Source organism: Chiloscyllium punctatum, chromosome 1 (assembly GCF_047496795.1).
Source record: "Chiloscyllium punctatum isolate Juve2018m chromosome 1, sChiPun1.3, whole genome shotgun sequence".
NCBI classification, from domain to species: Eukaryota; Metazoa; Chordata; class Chondrichthyes; order Orectolobiformes; family Hemiscylliidae; genus Chiloscyllium; species Chiloscyllium punctatum.
In genome coordinates, this window is record NC_092739.1 from 120,297,785 (window position 1) to 120,318,948 (window position 21,164).

At 38.7% G+C, this 21,164-nt stretch overlaps 1 protein-coding gene across 2 annotated transcripts in view; it reads right to left on the reverse strand.

Moving 5' to 3' along the window:
• Nucleotides 1-3,028: 3,028 nt before the first annotated feature.
• Nucleotides 3,029-21,164, reverse strand: part of fam219aa (family with sequence similarity 219 member Aa) — a 95,136-nt gene continuing 77,000 nt past the window's right edge. The window contains exons 5-6 of one of the 2 annotated variants that reach the window (XM_072573204.1): nucleotides 17,317-17,371; nucleotides 3,029-10,225 (exon numbers count right to left, since the gene is read on the reverse strand). In XM_072573204.1, coding sequence (XP_072429305.1) covers nucleotides 10,073-10,225; nucleotides 17,317-17,371 — 208 coding nt within the window. In that variant the 3' untranslated portion in view covers nucleotides 3,029-10,072. Of the gene's footprint in view, nucleotides 10,229-17,316; nucleotides 17,372-21,164 lie in introns of both variants that reach the window. The other variant, XM_072573194.1, reaches the window with a different exon arrangement.

Below are 21,164 nucleotides of genomic sequence, written 5' to 3' on the forward strand. Positions count from 1 at the left end.
CCACTGGTTACAGATCCCCAATCCGAAAAACACACTTCCATCACTATTCGCGATTTGGAGGGCCGGTGTTGGACTGGGGTGTACAAAGTTCAAAATCACAATACCAGGTTGTAGTCCAACAGGTTAATTTTGAAGCACTAGCTTTTGGTGCCCTGCTCATTAATCAGGGGTTGCAATGAGCAACCACCTGATAAAGGAGCAGCACTCTGAAAGCTACTGCTTCAAAATAAACCTGTTGAACTACAACCTGGTGTTTTGTGATTTTTAACCACTATTCTCTGTCTTCTATGACTAAACCAGTTCTACATCCATTTTACCAGCACATTGCAGATTCCGTGTAATTTCATCTTTTGGATCAGCCGGTCATGAGGAATATTGTCAAAGGTCTTGCTTAAGTGCATTATTTTGGACTAGAACAAACTCCGTCAAAATATATTAAGAAGGTAGCAGAACCCTTTCTTGTTCTTATTTTAAAAGTAAATGTAAGGTGCTGCATTCCAAACTCAACTCAATTGGTCAAGCTATTTGATAGTAAGATAAATTATTCATACGCTGTAGTTAAAATACAACAGGAGAAAATATAAAAGATTTGGCTTAGCTGTAAATGCTTAATAAAACAATACATGCAGTAACTATTGGTAATTAAGGAATTTGTAACATCCCATAAACACACTCTTGGGAAAGGCAAAGTCAGTACTATAGTTTGTCTCACATGCAATTCAAGCAGCTCAGGAGGAAAAATATCAAGAGAAAACTCAGCGTAACAGTGAGAGATGTACTGGTGCTTCCAAACGGTGTTGAGACCCCAGCAACTATTGCTGAAGACCTGAAACTAAAAAAATCCTGGTTCTGTGGGAGCTTGACCATGCCCATTCAGGTTGTTTCTGTTGTTCCAGCTTTAAAAAAGCAACCCCAAGACCTCACAAGCTGTTCACTGGCTTTACAAAAAGATAGCTTGGCACCTCAGTTTAAAAAAAGTCAAAATACACCTTAAAGCCATAATATCGTCACACCACAGACATCTACTGCTCAATCACCTTTGCCACTTCCTCAAAAAACTCATTCAAGGTTATGGGACACAACCTTCCCTGCAAAGCCATGCTGACGATCATGAATGAGTCCATATTTTACCAAATGTGAGTAAATCCTAGCCCTAAGAATGTTCTCCAATAATTTGCCTACCACTGACGTAAGGCTCACTGGCCTGTAATTTCCCAGATTATCCCTCTTGCCCTTCTTAAACAACAGAACGATGTTGACTTTTCTCCATTCCTTTGAAACCTGTATTGTCACTAAAGAGGATACTGTAAAGCTTGGAACAAGGTCAGCCAGGCAGATCTTATAGAATGAGCTCCCTGATTTGGGCTGTTAACGGTTCAATCAGTGAGTCCTGGCTGACAGATATAAACAGGCGTGTCAGGTGTCCTGTTCACTCTAGGAGCTTGCTCTTAGTTAACTGGGTCAGTGTCATTACTATGCATGTGAAAATAAAGGGTAACTTAATGGAGTTATTTCAGATACAAAGATTTCAAACAAAGGAACCAACAATTTCCTTATGTAGCTCCCTCAGCTTTCTGAGAGAGATCTCAGTCATCTAGGTCCTAGGAATTTGTCTATCTTGATGCTTTTCACAACACCCAACATCATCTCCTTTTTGATATTGAGATGCCCTAGAATATCAATACAAAGTACTTGAAGTCTTCACCCACTTCCTCCAGCTCCATGCATAAATTCTTTCCTTTGTCATTGGGTGTTGTGGAGGTGCATATGCTGGGGTGGACAAGATCAGAAGTCACATGACACCAGGTTATAGTCCAACAGGTTTATTTGAAATCAGAAGCTTTCGGAGTGCTGCTCCTTTACCTGAAGGACTTACGCCCGAAATGCCGATTCTCCTGCTCCTCAGATGCTGTCTGACCTGCTGTGCTTTTCTAGTGCAACACTTTTCGACTCTCATCTCGAGCATCTGTAGTCCTCACTTTCTCCCTGAACTCTGATCAACTGGCCTTTAAAAGATTTCCATACGCTAGATGTGGGTTTAGCCTTAAAGAGCTGCTTCCAATCTGCATTCCTCAGTTTCTGTCTAATGCTGTGGTAGTTTGCCATTCCCAAATTTAATACCTTCATTCGAGGACTACTTTTATCCTTATTCATAAGTAACTTAAAGCTTACTCAATTATGGTTGCTGTTTCCAAATTGCTTCCCCACTGAAACTTTGATCACCTGGTCAGGCTCATTTCACAATACCAATTTTAGTATGGCCCCTTCCCTACTTGGACTAATTTACATTATATTTCAAAAAACTGTCTTGGAAATGCATATCAAGTCCATCCAAGCCCCTGGCACTAAGCAATTCCCAGTCAATATAGGGCAAGTTAAAATGACCCACCACAACAATTTGTCCATAATCTTTACACGGCTGTTTCCCTATCACCTGCTGATTGTTGGGAGGTCTGTAGTAATAACCCAAAGTAATTGCACCCTTCCTATTCCTGAGCTTTACCCATATGGCCTCGCTGGATGAGCCCTCCAAGGTGTCCTTCCTCAGTCCAGATGTGAGATTCTCACTTATCAGCAATGTAACTCACCTAACTCTTTTACATCCTCTTGGTTTTGTCCGAAACATCTAAATCCCACAATGTTAAGCTGCCAGTCTTATCCCTCTCTCAACCAAGGGTGGGTGTTACATTCAGGAATGGGAGCACAAAGATGCTTTCAAGGAGAACATCTCATTGACAGGTTCATGGCAAGACGACAAAAAGAGCAGGGAACTGATAGACTAAGAACTGGATGTGGAGAGACACTGGCCTTCAGGGAAGGAAAATGACTCATCTCTGCTTAGTTTTGTAGCAGCTGCCCTTACTATACCAATGTTATAAAACTGCAGATCTTCTGACTCTCAAACAGAACATGCATATGTATCTTTTTAAGCTCTGCATGCTTACATGAAAACACAAAAAGCAGAGTATAGGCTGGTTTCACCTCAGAAGACAAAACATGGCACAGGAATAAAAAGATAGCCAATACATCAGATTTCACATGTACACTTTTATTGGTGTGTTACACTACCATGACAATGATCAATGACAAATACTGCATTGTAAAATGTTAAAAAAAGTCTATACACATTCCTATTTTCAAAAAAATGTGAAACAAATTATTTCAAAATACTTGATAATAAATATAAATTATACTGAACTAAACATTTAAGGCATCATCTACTTGCAAATCAAATCAATGCAAAAGATTGACGGGCTTTCAAAAATTGCTTGGGAAACAAACTAAATAGTTTCCCTCTAAACAGAGTTTTTCCGAAGCAAATGTAAACAGGCAATGGCCACCATATGTGGGATTCATAGCTTTCACTTGTGATGCTTAAACACAAAACATCCTTAAATAAAGTACAGTACCAGGAGTGCTCAATCATGTAAAATACATTGAATGTAACAATCACCACTGGGTTCAAATTTAATCCCCTCCCCTTTTTTTAAGCTAGAAGTGTGCCTTCAAGTTATGTTTGGATAGCTAAAAGAAGGAAGCAAGGAACCAATGGGATCACCCTCCAACACAGAAAACAGGCTTAAGTAAACCATGCACTTGGACGACTAACTTAAATGGCTAATTCTTGATGAAATATTTAAATTAAATCGATATTTCAGGAACAGAGCAGATTGTACAATGAAGAATCCTGAAGTTTTTCTCAATGCAAATTGCATAATCCTTCACAAACTTTCAGTTCAGTCTCGAAATAATTATGTTAAATAGAATATTTTCTATGTTACCTGGGTTTATACAAAAGCAAAAAGAAAAATGAACAACTGCTGAAGCTACAATTTCAGGTCAGATTGCATAGACAATTGCAGTCCAAAATTCTAAGCATTAAATTGCTGAAGCACACTGCACAAAACACTGTTCAGCCTTTTAAATCTGGGTTTGTTTTGGTGAAACATAACAATCACGATCATTTTAAGATTCATGGAAAAGATAAAACATTCTGGACAACTTTCACTTTGCAGTGTAAAAGTATTTTCAGAACTGAAAAGTTGTTTTACAATGGACATTTTAAATGATCATTCTCAACATGATAACGATTGTTATCCATTATCTATTAGGCAAAGATAAACTAGAGAAAACTGCAAATGTTGAAAAGCTGACATTAAAACAAAATACCCACACAGTACACAATACATCTGTCAATGTCTGAAGATAAAAAGATAGCACAACATTTCGACTGAAGACTATTGGCACTTGAAGGTTCTTTACCCAAAATAGAAACCTTTTTCTCTTTCAGATTCTGGTACATTGCTGGGCATTGACTACCGTAAAACTGAAATTTTGCTGCAAAGGTCATCTGAAATTTGATATTACTTCATTTTATATTGTAACTTTTGGCACAATAATTCAAATATGCTGTTTCTACCAAATCATTAACTAACACCTGTATAACAGTCATAAATTAAAACACTAAGTAGTGTTCAAATATTTAATGTACTTGTTTCACTGTGTTATACTTTTGTTTTGAAGTGGATGTCACATTGCCAGGGGATCACAATCATGATACGAAGAATCAACAACCTGACTCCAACATATATTAGAACAAATCTATGAAAACTCCAAATCTCCCTTCTCAGTACCCTGAAAATACTTTGCTTTTATTTTAATGCATATTGCCATCTGTCTCACATAAAAGGATAAACAATCTAGATAACGCACTCAGAAATCCAGGCATTTAAAGCTTCAGAGTTTACACACACACACCTTTCTTTTTAAATTGTGAATCTGAATTAAATATGTTAGATAACTTGAATATTACAATGTTCTTTATTTACATAAAGCAAAGTTTTTAGTCTAATGCTCAGTTTAAGGGTCCATGTCCTAAATCTATAATTGTGCAATTTACTGCCATCAAAATCTAGATAGTAAACAATACAACAATAAAAGCAAGAGATTTAGAAAACATAACAAAATGGTGTGGCTGCCAGCTACATCTCAACACTAAGTAAGTGAAGCAATACATATTTGGAAAACAGAAATGCTAATAGGATTTTTGCACAAGCGAAATTCAGATGTAAAAATGCAAACTATTTAAGTGTGGAAACACATAAAACATTATTAACAGAATTCTGGAATTTATATATTTGGAAACTGAATATAAAGACAAGATCACTGAACAATTACAGCTTGCACTTACATAATGCATTAAAATTCAGAACAAAATGCTTCCAGGTGATTAAGAGAAAGATTAAAAACGATACCAAAAGATAGGAGATATTATAAAAGACGACCACAGGATTGGTCACAAAGTTGGATATTATGTTGACCTTAGAGGAGAAGAGGAAAATGTGAAGCAGAGGTGGTTAACAATAAAATCCCAGATCATTTGCTGAGGCACCTATAGGTAGTGCCCCAGTAATGGTGTCAAGAGGGAAAGGAGTAAAATGCACGAGGCACAAATGGGAGAAATGAGAGTTTGGGTTTGAACAGTTGACAGAGGTTTTAAAAATAGGGAGGAAGCAGGCCATGACAGGATTAAAACACAAGGAAGAGAATTTAAAATTAGACACACTGCAAGATCTGTAGGCCATCTATAGGGGAGACGGGAGACTGTGGATAACCAGGATCAGCCTTGATCATATCGAATAGAACAGCAGGCTTGGAGAGCCAAGTGGCATTCTTCTATCGCTATATTCTATTATATGACATCGATAGCTAAGATTTGGTTGAGTTGAAATTTTTGCAAACTAAAAACTATTGCAACAGTCAAGATTGGCTGCAATAAAGTCATAAGAGTTTCACTGGCAGATGGGCTGAATTGGTTGGATAGGGAGGGTGGGTGTTCTGAAGATGCAAGCAGACAGTCTTTGCGATGAAGTACATGGGGTCAAATGTTCAGCCTGAAGTTCAATAAGGTTGGGGAAGCTGGATTTATCTTTAAAAAATGGTTAACAGGTCTTCATTGCCTGACCTCAATTTCGAACAGATCCTACAGAAGGCCTGTTGAAAGTTCAACCAGTGAAGCTACTTAAATCCTCAGTCCTTTAACAATAAAACAAACAGCTTGCTTGTGTCAGTGAAAGATGAAAAAAAAACTCTGTTCCACCAGTTAGAATAATTGTTGTTGACGTGATCCCAAGGGCCCTTTATTAAAGCCTGACTACTTATCGAGATCTATAATAATCCCAGCAGTGGGATTTCAGCTAACTTGAGTTTGATAGAAAAGACAAAGGTTTTATTAAAGGATCATTATATTTGATGAGGGAGCGTGGAATGGAGTTTGCTTGCTTTTGTAAAGGATTTATTTCCTCAAGTGTGAGGAGATGCAAACATTATTAATGGGCTTTTATAAATGGTAGTTTTTGCTTATTATATGTGGAGCTGCAAAAGATATTTAGACCTTTTTTGATTGGAATGTGGTCTTGAGGTGTGGCCATAGTGCACATTGGGTGAGTTTACATGGAGTTTGGCAGGATGAAGGACAGTGGATCGGTTAGCATGAATCGATATTAAGTTGGTATGGCAGGTATGAGAGATCACTTGAGGGTGGGTGGGGGCATGAATTGGCACAGATGGGATATGTGAAGTGGATAGGTGAGGCCTGGAAGGCTAAAGTGTAAGCAATTGAGTGAGTTTTCCCTGAGGCAACTGTGGTGAGCCAGGAAATTTCCTGGTATGCACCATCCATCTTGGGTGCAAAGATCCAAACCAGGCATTGTAAAACAAAAAAAAAGAGCTGATTTGGCTTGGAACATTATCTAGAAAGGATGTGAAATCAGAGTTAAGGATGTGGATTAGTAACAGGGGCCAAAGACAACTGGTTTAGTTTCTTGAATATTTAACTAGAGGAAATTGTGTTTCATTGAAGACGGAATCAGATAAGCCTTCTGGCAACACAATGGTTATTTCATATTATTTAAGTAAAGCAAAGATTAGGAAGACTGGCAAAGGTAAAATCATGATTTGATGACTGCTATGGTTTGAAGATTTATTCTGGGAATTAGATGTTACACTTTTGTAAAAATATTTGAAGATGGCAATAAAAGGCAAGGGAATTAGTAAAGGGTTTTAGTATTAAAAGTTTTGAGAAATATGGTCATCAAGATGATAAGGCAGCAAAAGTTAGTTGTAATGCAGAAAAAGAATAGCAGTTAATTCATTTTTATGAATAAGACATTTAGGACAGTAAATATTTGTATTAGAAACTGTGGGAAAGCACAGAGCATAAATAAAATGAAATTTGAGTACCTGAACAGCTCCATCTGAGAACTAACGGAGGGTTACTCCAGTTGGCATGATGCACAGATTATGACAAGAAAAATGGTTGGGATAATCAGAAGAATTATTTTCATTAAGACAGCTATTGAATATGAAATGCTTCATTGCAGCTAACTAGTGAGACTGAGACTTATCATTTAAAAGAAACTGAATAAGTATTTGTGAAAGAATAAATAAGATATAGATAAAGGGCAAGAAAATGGATTTAGAGTTTTAAAAATCTCTAACCAGTGCAACAGGCCAAATTTCACAATCAACACTACAATTCCTTTTTCTAAATTCAGATTTTATAGATTTGCATATGATCTTCAGAAATTTATATTTTCTTCCAGATTTACAATATTCAGTTTTGCTTTTTAAGTGCAACAGGATTTCTATAAGAAATGTTCTCTTGATTCAGTCCAAATAAGGTCAGACAAATGGACAGTTTGCATCTTAAGTATTTTTTGATATTACAACAAGATCACAAGACAAGACAAAAATCCTACACATGGTGAGCATCATTGTATTAAAATGATTATAGTGCAACAAGATCACATCAATTGGAATAGGGTATTTTGTTAACTGGAAGCTTTAACAAACAGCAGCATTAACCTGAAGGCAAAGACCAAGTTATTTGGACAAGTCACTTTGTTTGCATGGAGTGTTAGCGTAGGACACGTGCATACCAGAACATATACAATACAACAGTGTGGTACTGAAACACCAAATAGCAATAATTAATTTCTTAGAAAGGTTCTGAAGTGGGGTGGGGGGGGGGTGGAAGAGAGACTTGGGACTCATGATACATTGGGTGGCAACATATTGAGTGTGCAGTTGACTCCTTTAACCACTGCTTAAATTAACTTTAATTGAGTCTCATACCACAAAAAAAATTAGTTCAAAATGCCAGAAAGATTCTTCATTCTTGTGTCATCATAAACTCAGAATTCCTTTTTGTACTAATATCCACCTAAACGAGGTGAGGAACGCAGCATGATTATTCCTTTAAGTTTTGGTCTAACTCAATACAAGTGTCACATGGATAACATATTACTGTTTAGTTTTTCTTTATAAATATATATACACATAAATAAATAAAGTAGTCAATAATGAGCTTTTGAGACAGACAGTAAACATTAGACTAAATTTCCTGCTCAAATATTTGTAATCTTGATTAAAATATTGACACTTCAAAATGCGAAATGTAAATTTTCAGAATTAGGAATTTTCATCCATTATGCTCTTTGATTAAAATAATCATCATCTAATTGTGGAGATGGGAGCACTAGGTGTGCCTGAAGGAGCAGTACTGAATCTATCTCAATTATTGATATGTGGACATTCTAACAACTGGCTTTGTTATCTCAAGGTTTCAGTGCTTTGTCTGAGGGAGCTGGGCAAGGAATGAAACAGCTTGTAAAATAGACTTGTGCAGAAACCATTTTCAACCAAGTAAACGTGCCCAACAGCCATATGACAGTCTAGGAAGTTTCCCAGGAGTGTTGACCTAGTCCCCGCTTAATGAGGACCTCTAGTGACAACACATTTAAAACAACACATTTTCTATTCAACTAGCATGTACTTTATATTGATTAGAACTTAATCGGCCATGTGTGGGTTGATTTTTTTTACCAATTAATAATGAAATGTGTCATTGAGGATGACAGAACACAGACTCCAAACAAGTTACTTGGAGTTACAATTTGCAAAACGTTAAGGTAAAATAAAACCATTTATAAATGATGCCAAATTACAACTATAATTATACCTATAATTTTGTTAATTATTTCAAGTGCAGGACACTAAAAATACTCCTCTGCTTCATTTAACTTATGTTGTCCATACAACACCCAGATTTGCATTTCTGTCCATTTCTAATATTTATAAGTAAACTTACAATGAATTGTTTCCTCTAACATTGCAGTTTTTATCTTGCCAACTCTTCTATGTTCCTTTTACCAAAGTAGCAATATTAGTAACCTTTAAGCAGAGTTGCAAACAATATTCTTCCTCCCAAACAAATAGATCACAAAAACCCCTCCAAAACAATACTAAAAGAAGTTTTATATGCATGTCATTTTAACATTGTATAGAAATGAAACAAATCTCCCTTTTTAAAACATAATACATTCAAGGGGAAGATGACCTTAAATCCAACATTGACAAGAATGGCCTAGAACTTGTGTACACAAGTAACAGTACACTACAATAAAGTGTACTCTAATTACACCCATTGTAGAGTTTAGATGTGTAAAATCTTTTAACAAAATACTATGCTAGTGTTATCAAATTTTGAATGTTAATGTAAAGTTAGAAACCTCTAACAACAAAAGGAAATAATATATAAATTAGAGAGCTAAGAAGACAATGCTTTGAAAAAACTTTGCAACTTTTAGGTTAAGTATCATTGGCTCCAAATGCAATGGTAAACATATACATCGACATAAACCAGTACACTTCAAATATAAACAGCCAAGTATGAGTAGACAAAAGAACTTACAGATGCTTTGCTTTCAGCTCATGACTGAACTTTGAATCATGCTGAAGTAGTGCTCTATTCTGTCTCTTCCCTCTGCCCCACCCCCAGAAGCAGATGGGTGGGGGAAAATAAAAATCAGGATTACGCAATACAACCACTGCAAAGCAGTAGCATTGTCACCTTCTATCACACACAAATTCAACACTGCATTCACACTCACTTATGAATGCCACAATGATGGTCGGCTTTTTTTTAAACACGGACACAAAGTGCATGTCCTACCATAGGAGGAAGCAATGGCTGTTAGTTTTACAATTACAGTGGAAAGCGTCAGTCACATTACTGAACATTGCAAGTAGTGGAGGTGGCCTGGCAACACATGCAGGTGGGATTTACTGATTTCGGGGGAATAAGATCCAAGTCTTCATCATCTGGAATTTCATCTAACCGGTAGCCATCTTTCAGGAGTTGGATATTCAAGTCTTGATTAATCTGCTATAAAGAGAGAAAAATGTAAGAAACTTAACTGATATTTTATTGGGTATGTGGAAATACTCTTGTTAATACTTTGTTAGATCAGCACACAAACAAGAAAAAAAAATGTATGCGGTGGTAATTTTCTCCTCTCAAATCTTCCGAGTTGGTTTGCAAACAGTAGGAAAAGAAATTTATAGAAAATATTTATTTCCCATCAAGAGAAGCAAGGAATGCTTATATATTCTCTACTCTTAATATGTGAAGATTAATGAGAGAGCAGGTTATCTGGGCTGAGGAGAATATGGCGACAATCTACAAATGAATCTTTGTGGAAGATGAGTGACAAACTAGAAGGGTTACTTTAAGCAAAGAAGGCAATATTCTCACATTAAGGTGGTGCTTTCTGACTGCCAATGACATAAAAATAAGGGGAGTTACACTGACATATCAACGTCACCCATGCACAAACTAAAACTATGCCTGTGGTGGCAAGTTCAATAATTTTCAGGAGAGGCTCAAGTGTTTCCTATTGCACAGATTTTCAAAATGAGCATCCTAGAGATCCAATCTTTTCCTGAAAATTACGATCACAATGCAGGCCACACAAAAACTGTAATTGGTGCTAGACTGTTTATTTGAATCTTTGGAATATTTAGCTTTTATAAAGAAAATTAGGATACCAATGATCTTATGTAGAACTTGTCATGGAATTGTACAATCCTACAACACAGCAGAAGCTATTCAGTCTATTGTGGCTATTGGTTTGAATGGCTGTTTCATTAGTCTCACTCTGCTCAGTTTTCAAAGCTCTGCAATTATCTCCCCCAATTATTTATCCAATTCTTTTTGGAGATTTCTACTGAATCTACTATTACTACACTTTCAGGCAATACATTCCTGAACACAACAGCCTGCTTAAACATCCTATTTTCACCTTTGGTTCATTTCCAAATCACCTTATAATCTACATCTTTTAGTTACCAACCAATCTAGCAGTGGAATCAATTCATTTTTTTTGCTCTGGTGAAAATCATATGAACGCAAGTCAAATTAGAATTTGAATTAGGTTTACTATCAAATGTATTCAAGTACAGGAATACAAGAGTACAACAACAAGTGTATAAAGTTGCTATTTCCAGCACTATCCTAGGAATAAAGAAACCTAGGTTCAAAATCTTAGGCATAATTTAGAAAAATGAAAAAATAAAGTTACATGTTCAGCATTACAGTCTTCCTAAAGCAGGTGGTCCACACCGGGCACCTTTGGAGGCAGCTGGGGTCCACACTGGGCTCCCTCAAGGAGGCTGAGGGTCCTTGCTGGGGTAAGAACATAGGAGAAGGTACTCAGACCCTAAAATTATTGAACCTGATGTTGAGTCTTAAAGGCTGCAGGTTCCCCAAGCAGAAAATAAGACACTGTTTTCCAACTTGCATTGAGCTTCACACTTGTGAGGATGTGTAGTAAAGATAATCGTGGGAGTCAGTACATTTGCAATGGATACTGGTGGTATATGAATTTCAGTGGTGCATGATGCCAGGTGTATAGATTGTATGTCCCAAAAACTGGTGGATTATATCATATAACATATCCCTTCAGCTGTTCAGAACAAGCAAAGTACTGACCATACCCAACTGGTGTTTACAGAACTCTCAAGAGTGTCCAACATTAGTTGCAATTTCACACTTGGATAACTTTTGTTACATAATCCTGAGTTTCAAAGAATTATGCTGACAACCAGTTTCGGATTGACAGTAGAATTCACAATATAACAACTGCACGTACCGGAAATTACATATATTAATAGAATCATATAGCACAGATATGGATTTCTGGCCCATCTAGTCTGCACTTAAAAAACTATTCTAAAATTATACTAGTCCTACTTTCCAGAACCTGGCCCATAGCCTTGAATGCAATGACATTTCAAGTGCTCACCCACGAACCTTTTGAAGGTTGTGAGGTCTTCTGTCCTACCAGGCAGTGCATTCAAGATTCCTACCACCCACCAGGTGAAAACAATTTCCTCAAATTCCCTCTAAACCTTCCCCTGTTACCTTTAAATTATGCCCCTTTGTTAACAGCCCTTCAACTACAGGAACAGCTACCTCGTATTGACTATCCATGCCTGTCAATTTTGTACACATCAATTAGGACCCTTCTCAGACTTCTCACCTCAAAGAAAACAACCTGTTACTGGGTAAATTCTGATTACAATGCCCTAAAATATTCAGTCTGCTAAGCTTAAAATTTAAATTAAGTCAGACAGTTAACTGTCAACTGGAATGAATAGGTGCATTCTCCATGGCAACACCTCCAAAGGTCACTTGCTAATTCATCAGTATACTTCTTATGTAGTAGAAGTTTTACTCTTACATTTGTATTCTTTGTGAATTGTCCTGTACAAGTACAGAAGGCTTCGACAAAATGTGCCTATTTCAGCAAAACACATAGTTCTGCATAATTAAATGGCTATAATTGATTTTATTATTTTAAATGAAACATAAGGGAAACTAATTGAAATATAATTGCTTGGACTATATCTGTCATATGTTTTTTTGAGTAAAGGAGCCACACTAACCTCTTTCTATTCCACAGACATCTTTCTGTTCGCTGATCATTCAAAATGACTGTCAAAAGCTCCTAACTCATCTTGCTTATTTTAGCACTGAGATAAAGGAATTATGTGTTTGGTGTCATTTTAACCTGCTTAAGACAGCCACGAAATTTATATTTTTGTTTTGACATTGGAAGGCCAGAGTTTTTGAAGTTTTCTGCTGATTTAGGGTGGAATTCAAAGAAAACCCCAGATACTTAGAACGGTAGCTGAAGGCAGTTAGGTCAACAAGTTTGGGAAAATGGATAGTGACCAAAATAATGGTCAGACCAGTCAGTTTAACAGTGGGGAAACTTTGAGAATCAATAATGTGTGATAGAATTAATAGCCACATGGGCATGTATAGGTTGATTAGGGAAAGCCAGCAAGGATTTCTTGAGGGAAAGTTGATTTTAACTACCTTGCTCAAGTCCTACGAAGAAACTTCAGGGGCTTGATGAAAGAATGCTGTTGATGTGGTGTACACGGATTTTGACAAAGTACGGCACTACAGACGTGAAAATGTTAGAGCTCTTGGAAGAAGACAGTAGCAATGGGAAGATAAAATTGACTGAGCGACAGGAACAGAAATTACTGGTTAAATGGATATTTTTGGGTTGGAGTAAGGTTTGTCATGGAGTTCACCATGGGCCAGAAATGGGACTTCTGCTTTTCTGATTTATATTAATAATGTAGATCTTGGTGTCCAGGGAACAATTTCAAGGTTTGGTGACAGTACAGGATTTGTAAGCATAGTGTTACAATGATGAGGACAAAGTAGAACTTCAAAATAATTTTGGTTAGAGACAAAAAAACTGCAGACGCTGGAATCCAAGGTAGACAAGCAGGAGGCTGGAAGAACACAGTCAAGCCAGGCAACATCAGGAGGTGGAGAAGTCGACGCTTTGGGTGTAACCTTTCTTCAGAACTAGGGTGGGTGTAGGGGGAGCTGCAGATAAAGGGGATGGCGGAGGCAGGGTGGTGAAGTGGGGATAGGTGAAGACAGGTAGAGGCTACTACCTGATTGGTCAATGGGAGGGATGAATCCGTTAAGTGGCTGGGAGGAGTGGAAGGGATGGGGAGGACTGGAAGGGAGGGCCGGGGCTGTGAAGGGAGTTATTTGAAATTGGAGAACTCAATGTTGATTCCCCTGGGCTATTGGATTCATTCCTCCCACGGACCAACCATGTCGTATCCTCTACTTGTCTGCACATATCCCCACTTCACCACCTTGCCTCCGCCAACCCCACCGCCTCCTTTAGCAACTAGGCCAAGCTAGCATTGTCCACACCCCATAGCTGATGAAAAAAAATTAGCTTTTAATTAAAGATTTATTAACTGCACAGCTGTTGTAATAGGACTTGCACCATATTCGAGGATCTGGATCTCTTGCTTACTAGTCCAGTGACATTACCACTACGTCAGCATATCCCTTTTGTCAAACAGCCTTCCTTGCTGATTCCCGAAACATTCACCCCCTCCTTTCAATTTTTAAAAAAATTTCAATTACATAAGGTATTTTATTTTAACTTGTGCATGGTGCTTGCTTTTTTTTGGTCACTCCTCCAGGTTGCTGTGATGGATGGCGGAGTTAGGAACATTTTTGTTAACAATCAGACCTTGCAAGTTTAGGTACTGATAATGCATTGTCAGTACCCAGATTTTGATTGGGTTCTGTTCCAGAGATTGTTCACCTTTTGGTTTGAACACAAGTTAGAACACAATGCAAGGCAATGTAAAGCAGCTGTCCATAAATCCAGGAAATGTTCATATGCCAGTTCTTTTAAAAAATAAAGACCTATGTGGGATTGTGTTCATGAATACAAGCTCTCGTAAATTGAGGACGCCTTTCGTTGTATTTGTTGATAAAATTATGGACAATGATGTATAAAGAAAAACCAAAAGAACTGCAGATGCTGTAAATCAGAAACAAACAGAAGTTGCCGGAAAAGCTCAGCAGTTCTAAGCAAGAGTCACTGGACCCGAAACATTAACTCTGATTTCACTACACAGATACTGCTAGACCTACTGAGCTTTTCCAGAAATTTCTGTTTTTGTTTCTGATGTATAAAGAAAGCTTCCTCCACTCCACCGCCACCGCCACCTCCCCCCTCCCCCTCCCCCTCCCCCTCCCCCCACCCAAGGTAGTGGCAGAGTAGCAGAGCAACATTTGGGCTCCTCAGCATATAAAGAAAAAGAAGATTGCAGAGCCATTGGCCTTGATTTTTGTGTCCTCTTTGTCTACAGGAGTAGTGCCAGAGGACTGGAGGCTAGCAAACGTGGTTCCCTTGTTCAAGAAGGGGAGTAGGGATAATCCTAGTAACTATAGGCCAGTGAGTCTCACTTCTGTTGTGGGCAAAGTCTTAGAGAGAATTGTAAGGGATAGGATTTATGCACATCTGGATAAGAATAATGTGATCAAGGATAGTCAGCATGGTTTTGTGAAGGGCAGGTCGTGCCTCACAAACCTTATTGAATTCTTTGAGAAGGTGACTAAGGAGGTAGATGAGGGGGAAGCGGTAGATGTGGTATATATGGACTTTAGTAAGGCGTTTGATAAGGTCCCCCATGGTAGGCTACTGCAGAAAATACAAAGATATGGCATTGAGGGTGAGTTGGAGGTTTGGATTAGGAATTGGCTGGCTGGAAGAAGACAGAGGGTAGTAGTTGATGGCAAAGGTTCATCTTGGAGTGCCGTCACTAGCGGTGTTCTGCAAGGATCTGTTTTGGGACCATTGCTGTTTGTCATTTTTATAAATGACCTGGAGGAAGGGTTAGAAGGTTGGGTGAGCAGGTTTGCAGATGATACGAAAGTCGGAGGAGTTGTAGACAGTGAGGAAGGATGTGGCAGGTTACAACGGGATATAGAGAAGCTGCAGAGCTGGGCAGAAAGGTGGCAAATGGAGTTCAATGTAGCTAAGTGTGAGGTGATTCACTTTGGTAAGAGTAACAAAAAGATGGGGTACTGGGCTAATGGTCGGATACTTGGTAGTGTGGAAGAGCAGAGGGATCTTGGTGTCCATGTACACAGATCTCTGAAAGTTGCCACCCAGGTAAATAGTGCAGTGAAGAAGGCATATGGCGTACTGGCTTTTATTGGTAGAGGAATTGAGTTCCGGAGTCCTGAGGTCATGCTGCAGTTGTATAAGACTCTGGTGCGGCCGCATCTGGAATATTGTGTGCAGTTTTGGTCGTCATACTATAGGAAGGATGTGGAGGCACTGGAACGGGTGCAGAGGAAGTTTACCAGGATGTTGCCTGGTATGGTAGGAAGATCCTATGAGGAAAGGCTGAGGCACTTGGGGTTGTTTTCATTGGAGAAAAGAAGGTTTAGGGGTGACTTGATAGAGGTGTACAAGATGATTAGGGGGTTAGATAGGGTTGACAGTGAGAACCTTTTTCCACGTATGGAGTCAGCTATTACAAGGGGGCATAGCTTTAAATTAAGGGGGAGTAGATATAGGACTGATGTTAGGGGTAGGTTCTTCACTCAGCGAGTCGTAAGTTCATGGAATGCCCTGCCAGTAGCAGTAGTGGACTATCCCTCTTTATGGGTATTTAAGCGGGCATTGGATAGGTATATGGAGGATAGTGGGTTAGTGTAGGTTAGGTGGGCTTTGATCGGCGCAACATCGAGGGCTGAAGGGCCTGTACTGCGCTGTAATGTTCTATGTTCTATGTTCTAAGAGAAGTGGATAGAGTAGAGCCTAGAGCTCCTATACTCCATTTGCTTTACTTTTTTTCCTTTACATTTAAAAAAATGTTTCTATTTATTATGGTACCTTCCCTTCTTTCAAAGAGTTCGGTTAGAAGCTCAGGCTCAACGAGATGGCCTCCAACGAACCAGAATGGCAGTATAGACCTGACACTTGACAGGGCAGGCTCCTAGTAGGGTGGTCTTGTCCTGGCATGGAGATCTCCTTCAGCTGTTTGGTCTTGCAACAGGTCAGCATGATGGTCTCAGCCCAGTGTTGCAGTTTCAGGCCAGTTTTACAGCATGCCCAGAAGCCAGGAGACTGAATTGTCCTGAACTTTTACTTTTTATCTTATTTCTGACCTCTGTCATTAAGTTAGTTGCTGTGTCAATTTAAAGCTTTTTACATTTTTTTCTAAAAATACATGTGACAATAAATTGCTATTCTATGCTTTCATTGCAATTCCCTGACGTTGAGAACAGAAAAACAACTGAGGTTGCGAAGCCCATTGCAGTAGGTACTATAGGAGCAGATGGTCCATGTTACGGTAATTAACAGCACGTGATCAAGTAAAGAATAAAACACCAGATTCTTGTCAAACTACAAGAAAGGAATCTATTGAACTGACTAGCAGGAATTAATACTTAAGTAAAAAGCCATAAATTAACTAATACAATGGGTCAAACAATAATAGAGATATATAGTGTCACATATGAAGACTACCTTAGAAGACTGAAAAAAAATGTAACGGTTAAATTAATTTATACATTTTCTTAACTTTCTTTTGTCAAGACATCGTTCTGTACAAATAACTCACCTCAGCTGAAGAATAACCTGAGGAAGAGTATCTTGACATATCAAAGTCATCATCACTGCAGTAAAATAGAAAGACGTTTTACTTTCAAATATTTGCAGCAGGTCTTCAGCCTTCTCTATATTATAAGTTATAGTGTAGATATGATGGTATGTAGTGTTTTAACTTTGAGGCAAGTAGTAATTAATTACAGGGTTTAAATTTTGTAGAAGCAACAGCGCTTTTTCAAAAACAGATACATATAATGGCTCGACACTAGTGTGAAATAGTCATGGTGAAAACTGGTTTCACAACGATTAATGAATTCCATAAAAATAACTGCACAAGATCAACTTTTTTTTCCTATTTTACAGTGAATAGAATAGCACTCAATATTGCAATGGACTTTTAAAACTATGTCATTAAGAAAAATGTCTTGGTTTCTACAAAGAGAAATCTGGACACTGAAAAGTGAAGCAGTTTCTAGAGCTCTCTAACTACAAATCAAATATGCATGAATGGAACCAGAATCTAGGCACCACTACTAAAGATATCTTTCACTACATAGTCACTGTGGCTACAGTATGGCTACATCATTGGTGAGAAAGTGGGTATTTTGTGGTATGTAACTCACCTCCTACTTCCCAGATTTGTTTCCATCATCTATGAGGCACAAGTCAAGTATGTGGTGGAATATTCTCCCTTGGACGGACAAGTCCAACACAACCCGCTTGATTGGCCCCTAATCGACCATCTTAAACATTTACTCCCTCTACCACTGAAACTATGGCTCTAAAGTGCACCATCTACAAGAATATATTGCTGCAACTCATGAAGACTCCTCCAACACCAGCTCCCAGGCCTACAATCTCTACTGCCTTAAAGGCTAAGGGTATAGGTCAATAAGAACATCACTACTATGTTCCTTTCAGTCCAAGCTGAAAAGGTGAAATCTGTTTGGCTGGATCAACAGGGGGTACAAGAAAGATTGGACACTGATTTTAGAGATAACCTTATAGAAGTTGACTAACAATAATGAACATGGATAAAAAGATTGGTGGTGTTTATTTTAAATAATGTAATTATAACAGCTTTAAAAAGGGGAAGACGAGAGATAGAGAGAGAGAAACAAAGACAGAAGAATTCCATGGGAATGCGACTGAGAAAAGCCAATGGAAAATATGTAAGAGACGACTTAGAGACAGTGGAGAAAAACAAGTAAGAAATTATTAAAATGAGACTTCAAGCAGGGTGGGTGGTTCAGTGATAAAAGGAGGGAGAAAGGATCCGAACTGCTGAAATCTATTTTGGAGGTAAATAAATCCATGAACTTATGGAGTTAGAGAGGCATGGGTTTAAAGAAATGGTTGGTAGCAACTAAAATGAACCTATGACTGTATGTTGGAAAAATACAAAATAGAACATTTTATTAAAATTTGATTTGATTTAATAGTGTCACATGTATTGAGATACAGTGAAAAGTTCTGTTTATTTGGTCATGGACAGCAAGGCCCAGTGGAGTTAGGTTTAATTGAATCAGTGAGAGTTGTGGGTATGTTCACCAAGCTGGAAAGTTGATTTGCAGATGTTTTGTCCCTTGTCTAGTTGACATCTTTAGTACTTTGGAGCCTCCCGTGAAGCGCTGCTGTACTATCTCTTCTGGAATTTACTTGGTTCCATTCCTGCTATTTCCAGTTGCTCGTTGTAGTGGCCAGTATATTGGCTCTAGGTCTATATGCTTGTTGATAGAGTCCATGGATGAGTGCCATGCTTCCAGAAATTCTCTGCTGTCGTCTGTTTGGCTTGGCCTATCTTCGTTGTATTGTCCCAGTTGAACTTGTGGTCCTTCTCATGTGTGCGTGTCTACTAAGGACAGCCGGCCGTGGTGTTTAGTGCCTAGTTGGTGTTTGTGGATGCAGATTGCCAGTTGTCTGTCTGTTTGCCCTACAGAGTGTTTTGTGCAATCTTTGCATGGAATCTTGTAAACTACATTTGTCTTGCACATGATGGGTATAGCGTTGTTTGTCCTGATGAGTTGTTGTCTTGAGTGTGGCTGTCATGAACCCAAGTGGTCGGAGAAGTCTGGCTGTCAGTTCAGAGACGTTGTTTATGTATGGTAGCGTGGCTGGTGGGTTAGGTCGTGGCATGTTCTCGTCATGTCGTTGGTCTGTTAGGCATGTGTGGATGAAGTTCCGAGGATACCTGTTCTAGGCGAAGACTCTATAAAAGTGGTGTTCTCCCTCCCACCTTTGGTCTGGAGTGCTGCAGCACATTGGGCCCTCTTCAAAAGGGCTACAAACACACGTGTGTGTGTGTGTGTGTGTGTGTGTGTGTGTGTGTGTGTGTGTGTGTGTGTGTGTGTGTGTGTGTGTCTTTCTTGTACACTTTTGAGGTGCATTCACAGTTCTGTGTTCTTTGTACCATTACATCTAGAAATGGGAATTGATTATTGGTTTCCTCCTTACAGGGATCAGATTTACAAGAGAGGATGGTGTTGATGATCTGGTGTGTGTTCTCAATTTCTGTTCTCTTGATGATAACAAAAGTGTCTTCCATTTATCCAATCCAGAGTTTGGGATGGATTTGTGGTAGGACTCTTTGTTCCAGTCTTTGCATCACCACTTCTGTAATGAGCCCAGAGATGGGCAAGCCCATAGGTGTTCCACTGATCTGTTCATATATTTGGTTGTTGAATGGGATACGTCAAGCATAGGTCTAGTAGTTTGAATATGCAGTCCTTGTTGAAAGGTTCCCCATCGCGTTGTCTGCTTTGCTCGTCTAGGATATTGGCTATTGACTCTCTGGCTGGAGTTTTGTCAGTTGAAGTGAACAGTGCTGTTACATCAAATGAGACCATTGCTTCATCCCTGTCTATGTTTATGTTCTTGATGTTGTCGAGGAATTCCGGTGATGATTGAATGGAGTGTTTGGATCTGCTGATAAGATGGTTTAGCTTTTGTTGAAGTTCTTTAGCCAGTTTATATGAAGTTGTTCCAGGGAGTGCCACCAAAGATCTAAGTTGTGTGTGTCCAGTTTGTGTATTTTGCATAATCAAGAAAATTTTGGGTGTTGTTCTTTTTGGTTTTATCCTTTGTAGGTCAATCCTGGTTATTAGTCCTGTTTTTCTATGCTCCGTAGTGTGTTGTTTATTCTATTGGTTGGGTGTGGCATAACGTCACACTCCATCTCTAGGTAGATGTTGGTATCTGCAAGTAGTTTCTCTGCTTTCTGAACATATTTGGTCTAATCCATGATAACCGTCATTCTGCCCTTGTCCGCTGGTACTATGATTATGTTCTTGCCATTTTTGAGTGTTTTTAGGGCTTCTCTCTCTTTGGTGTTGAGGTTGTTCATTGCCAGTAAGGGTACAATGGATTGTTTGACTGCTTGCTCTGTGTCTTTGGTTACTCCATTAGTTCTGTGTGTACATTCTAGTGCAACTAAGAAGTCTGTTGTTTCTGCTTCCTTGCGATTGTAGCTGAGTGCCTTGGCTAGTACAGCTTCTTCTGTGTATGTAAGCGGTCTGTTGGAGAGGTTTCTTACCCCGGTGTCTTTCGTGCAGTCTTCTCTCTGCTGTTGGTTAGCTTAGTCATTTTGTTTTGTAGTGCCATTCCCTTTCTGTACATGGTTCTGTTCTGTCCTATGGTGATGGCCTGCCCAATATTTGCTGTCCACTTCTGACTGGTTGCCTTTGAAATTAACGATTTTTGGCACGCAATTTCTTGCCTGTACCTGTGTTACCTGTTGTGTGCATTGGTAACCGTAACCTGGATCATCCGGAGACCATTTTGTCTGGCTGTATTCCTGGCTTGTGGATTGTTGATTGGTGGTCTACATATGACACAGGGTGGTAGCATTTGATTCCTTTGACA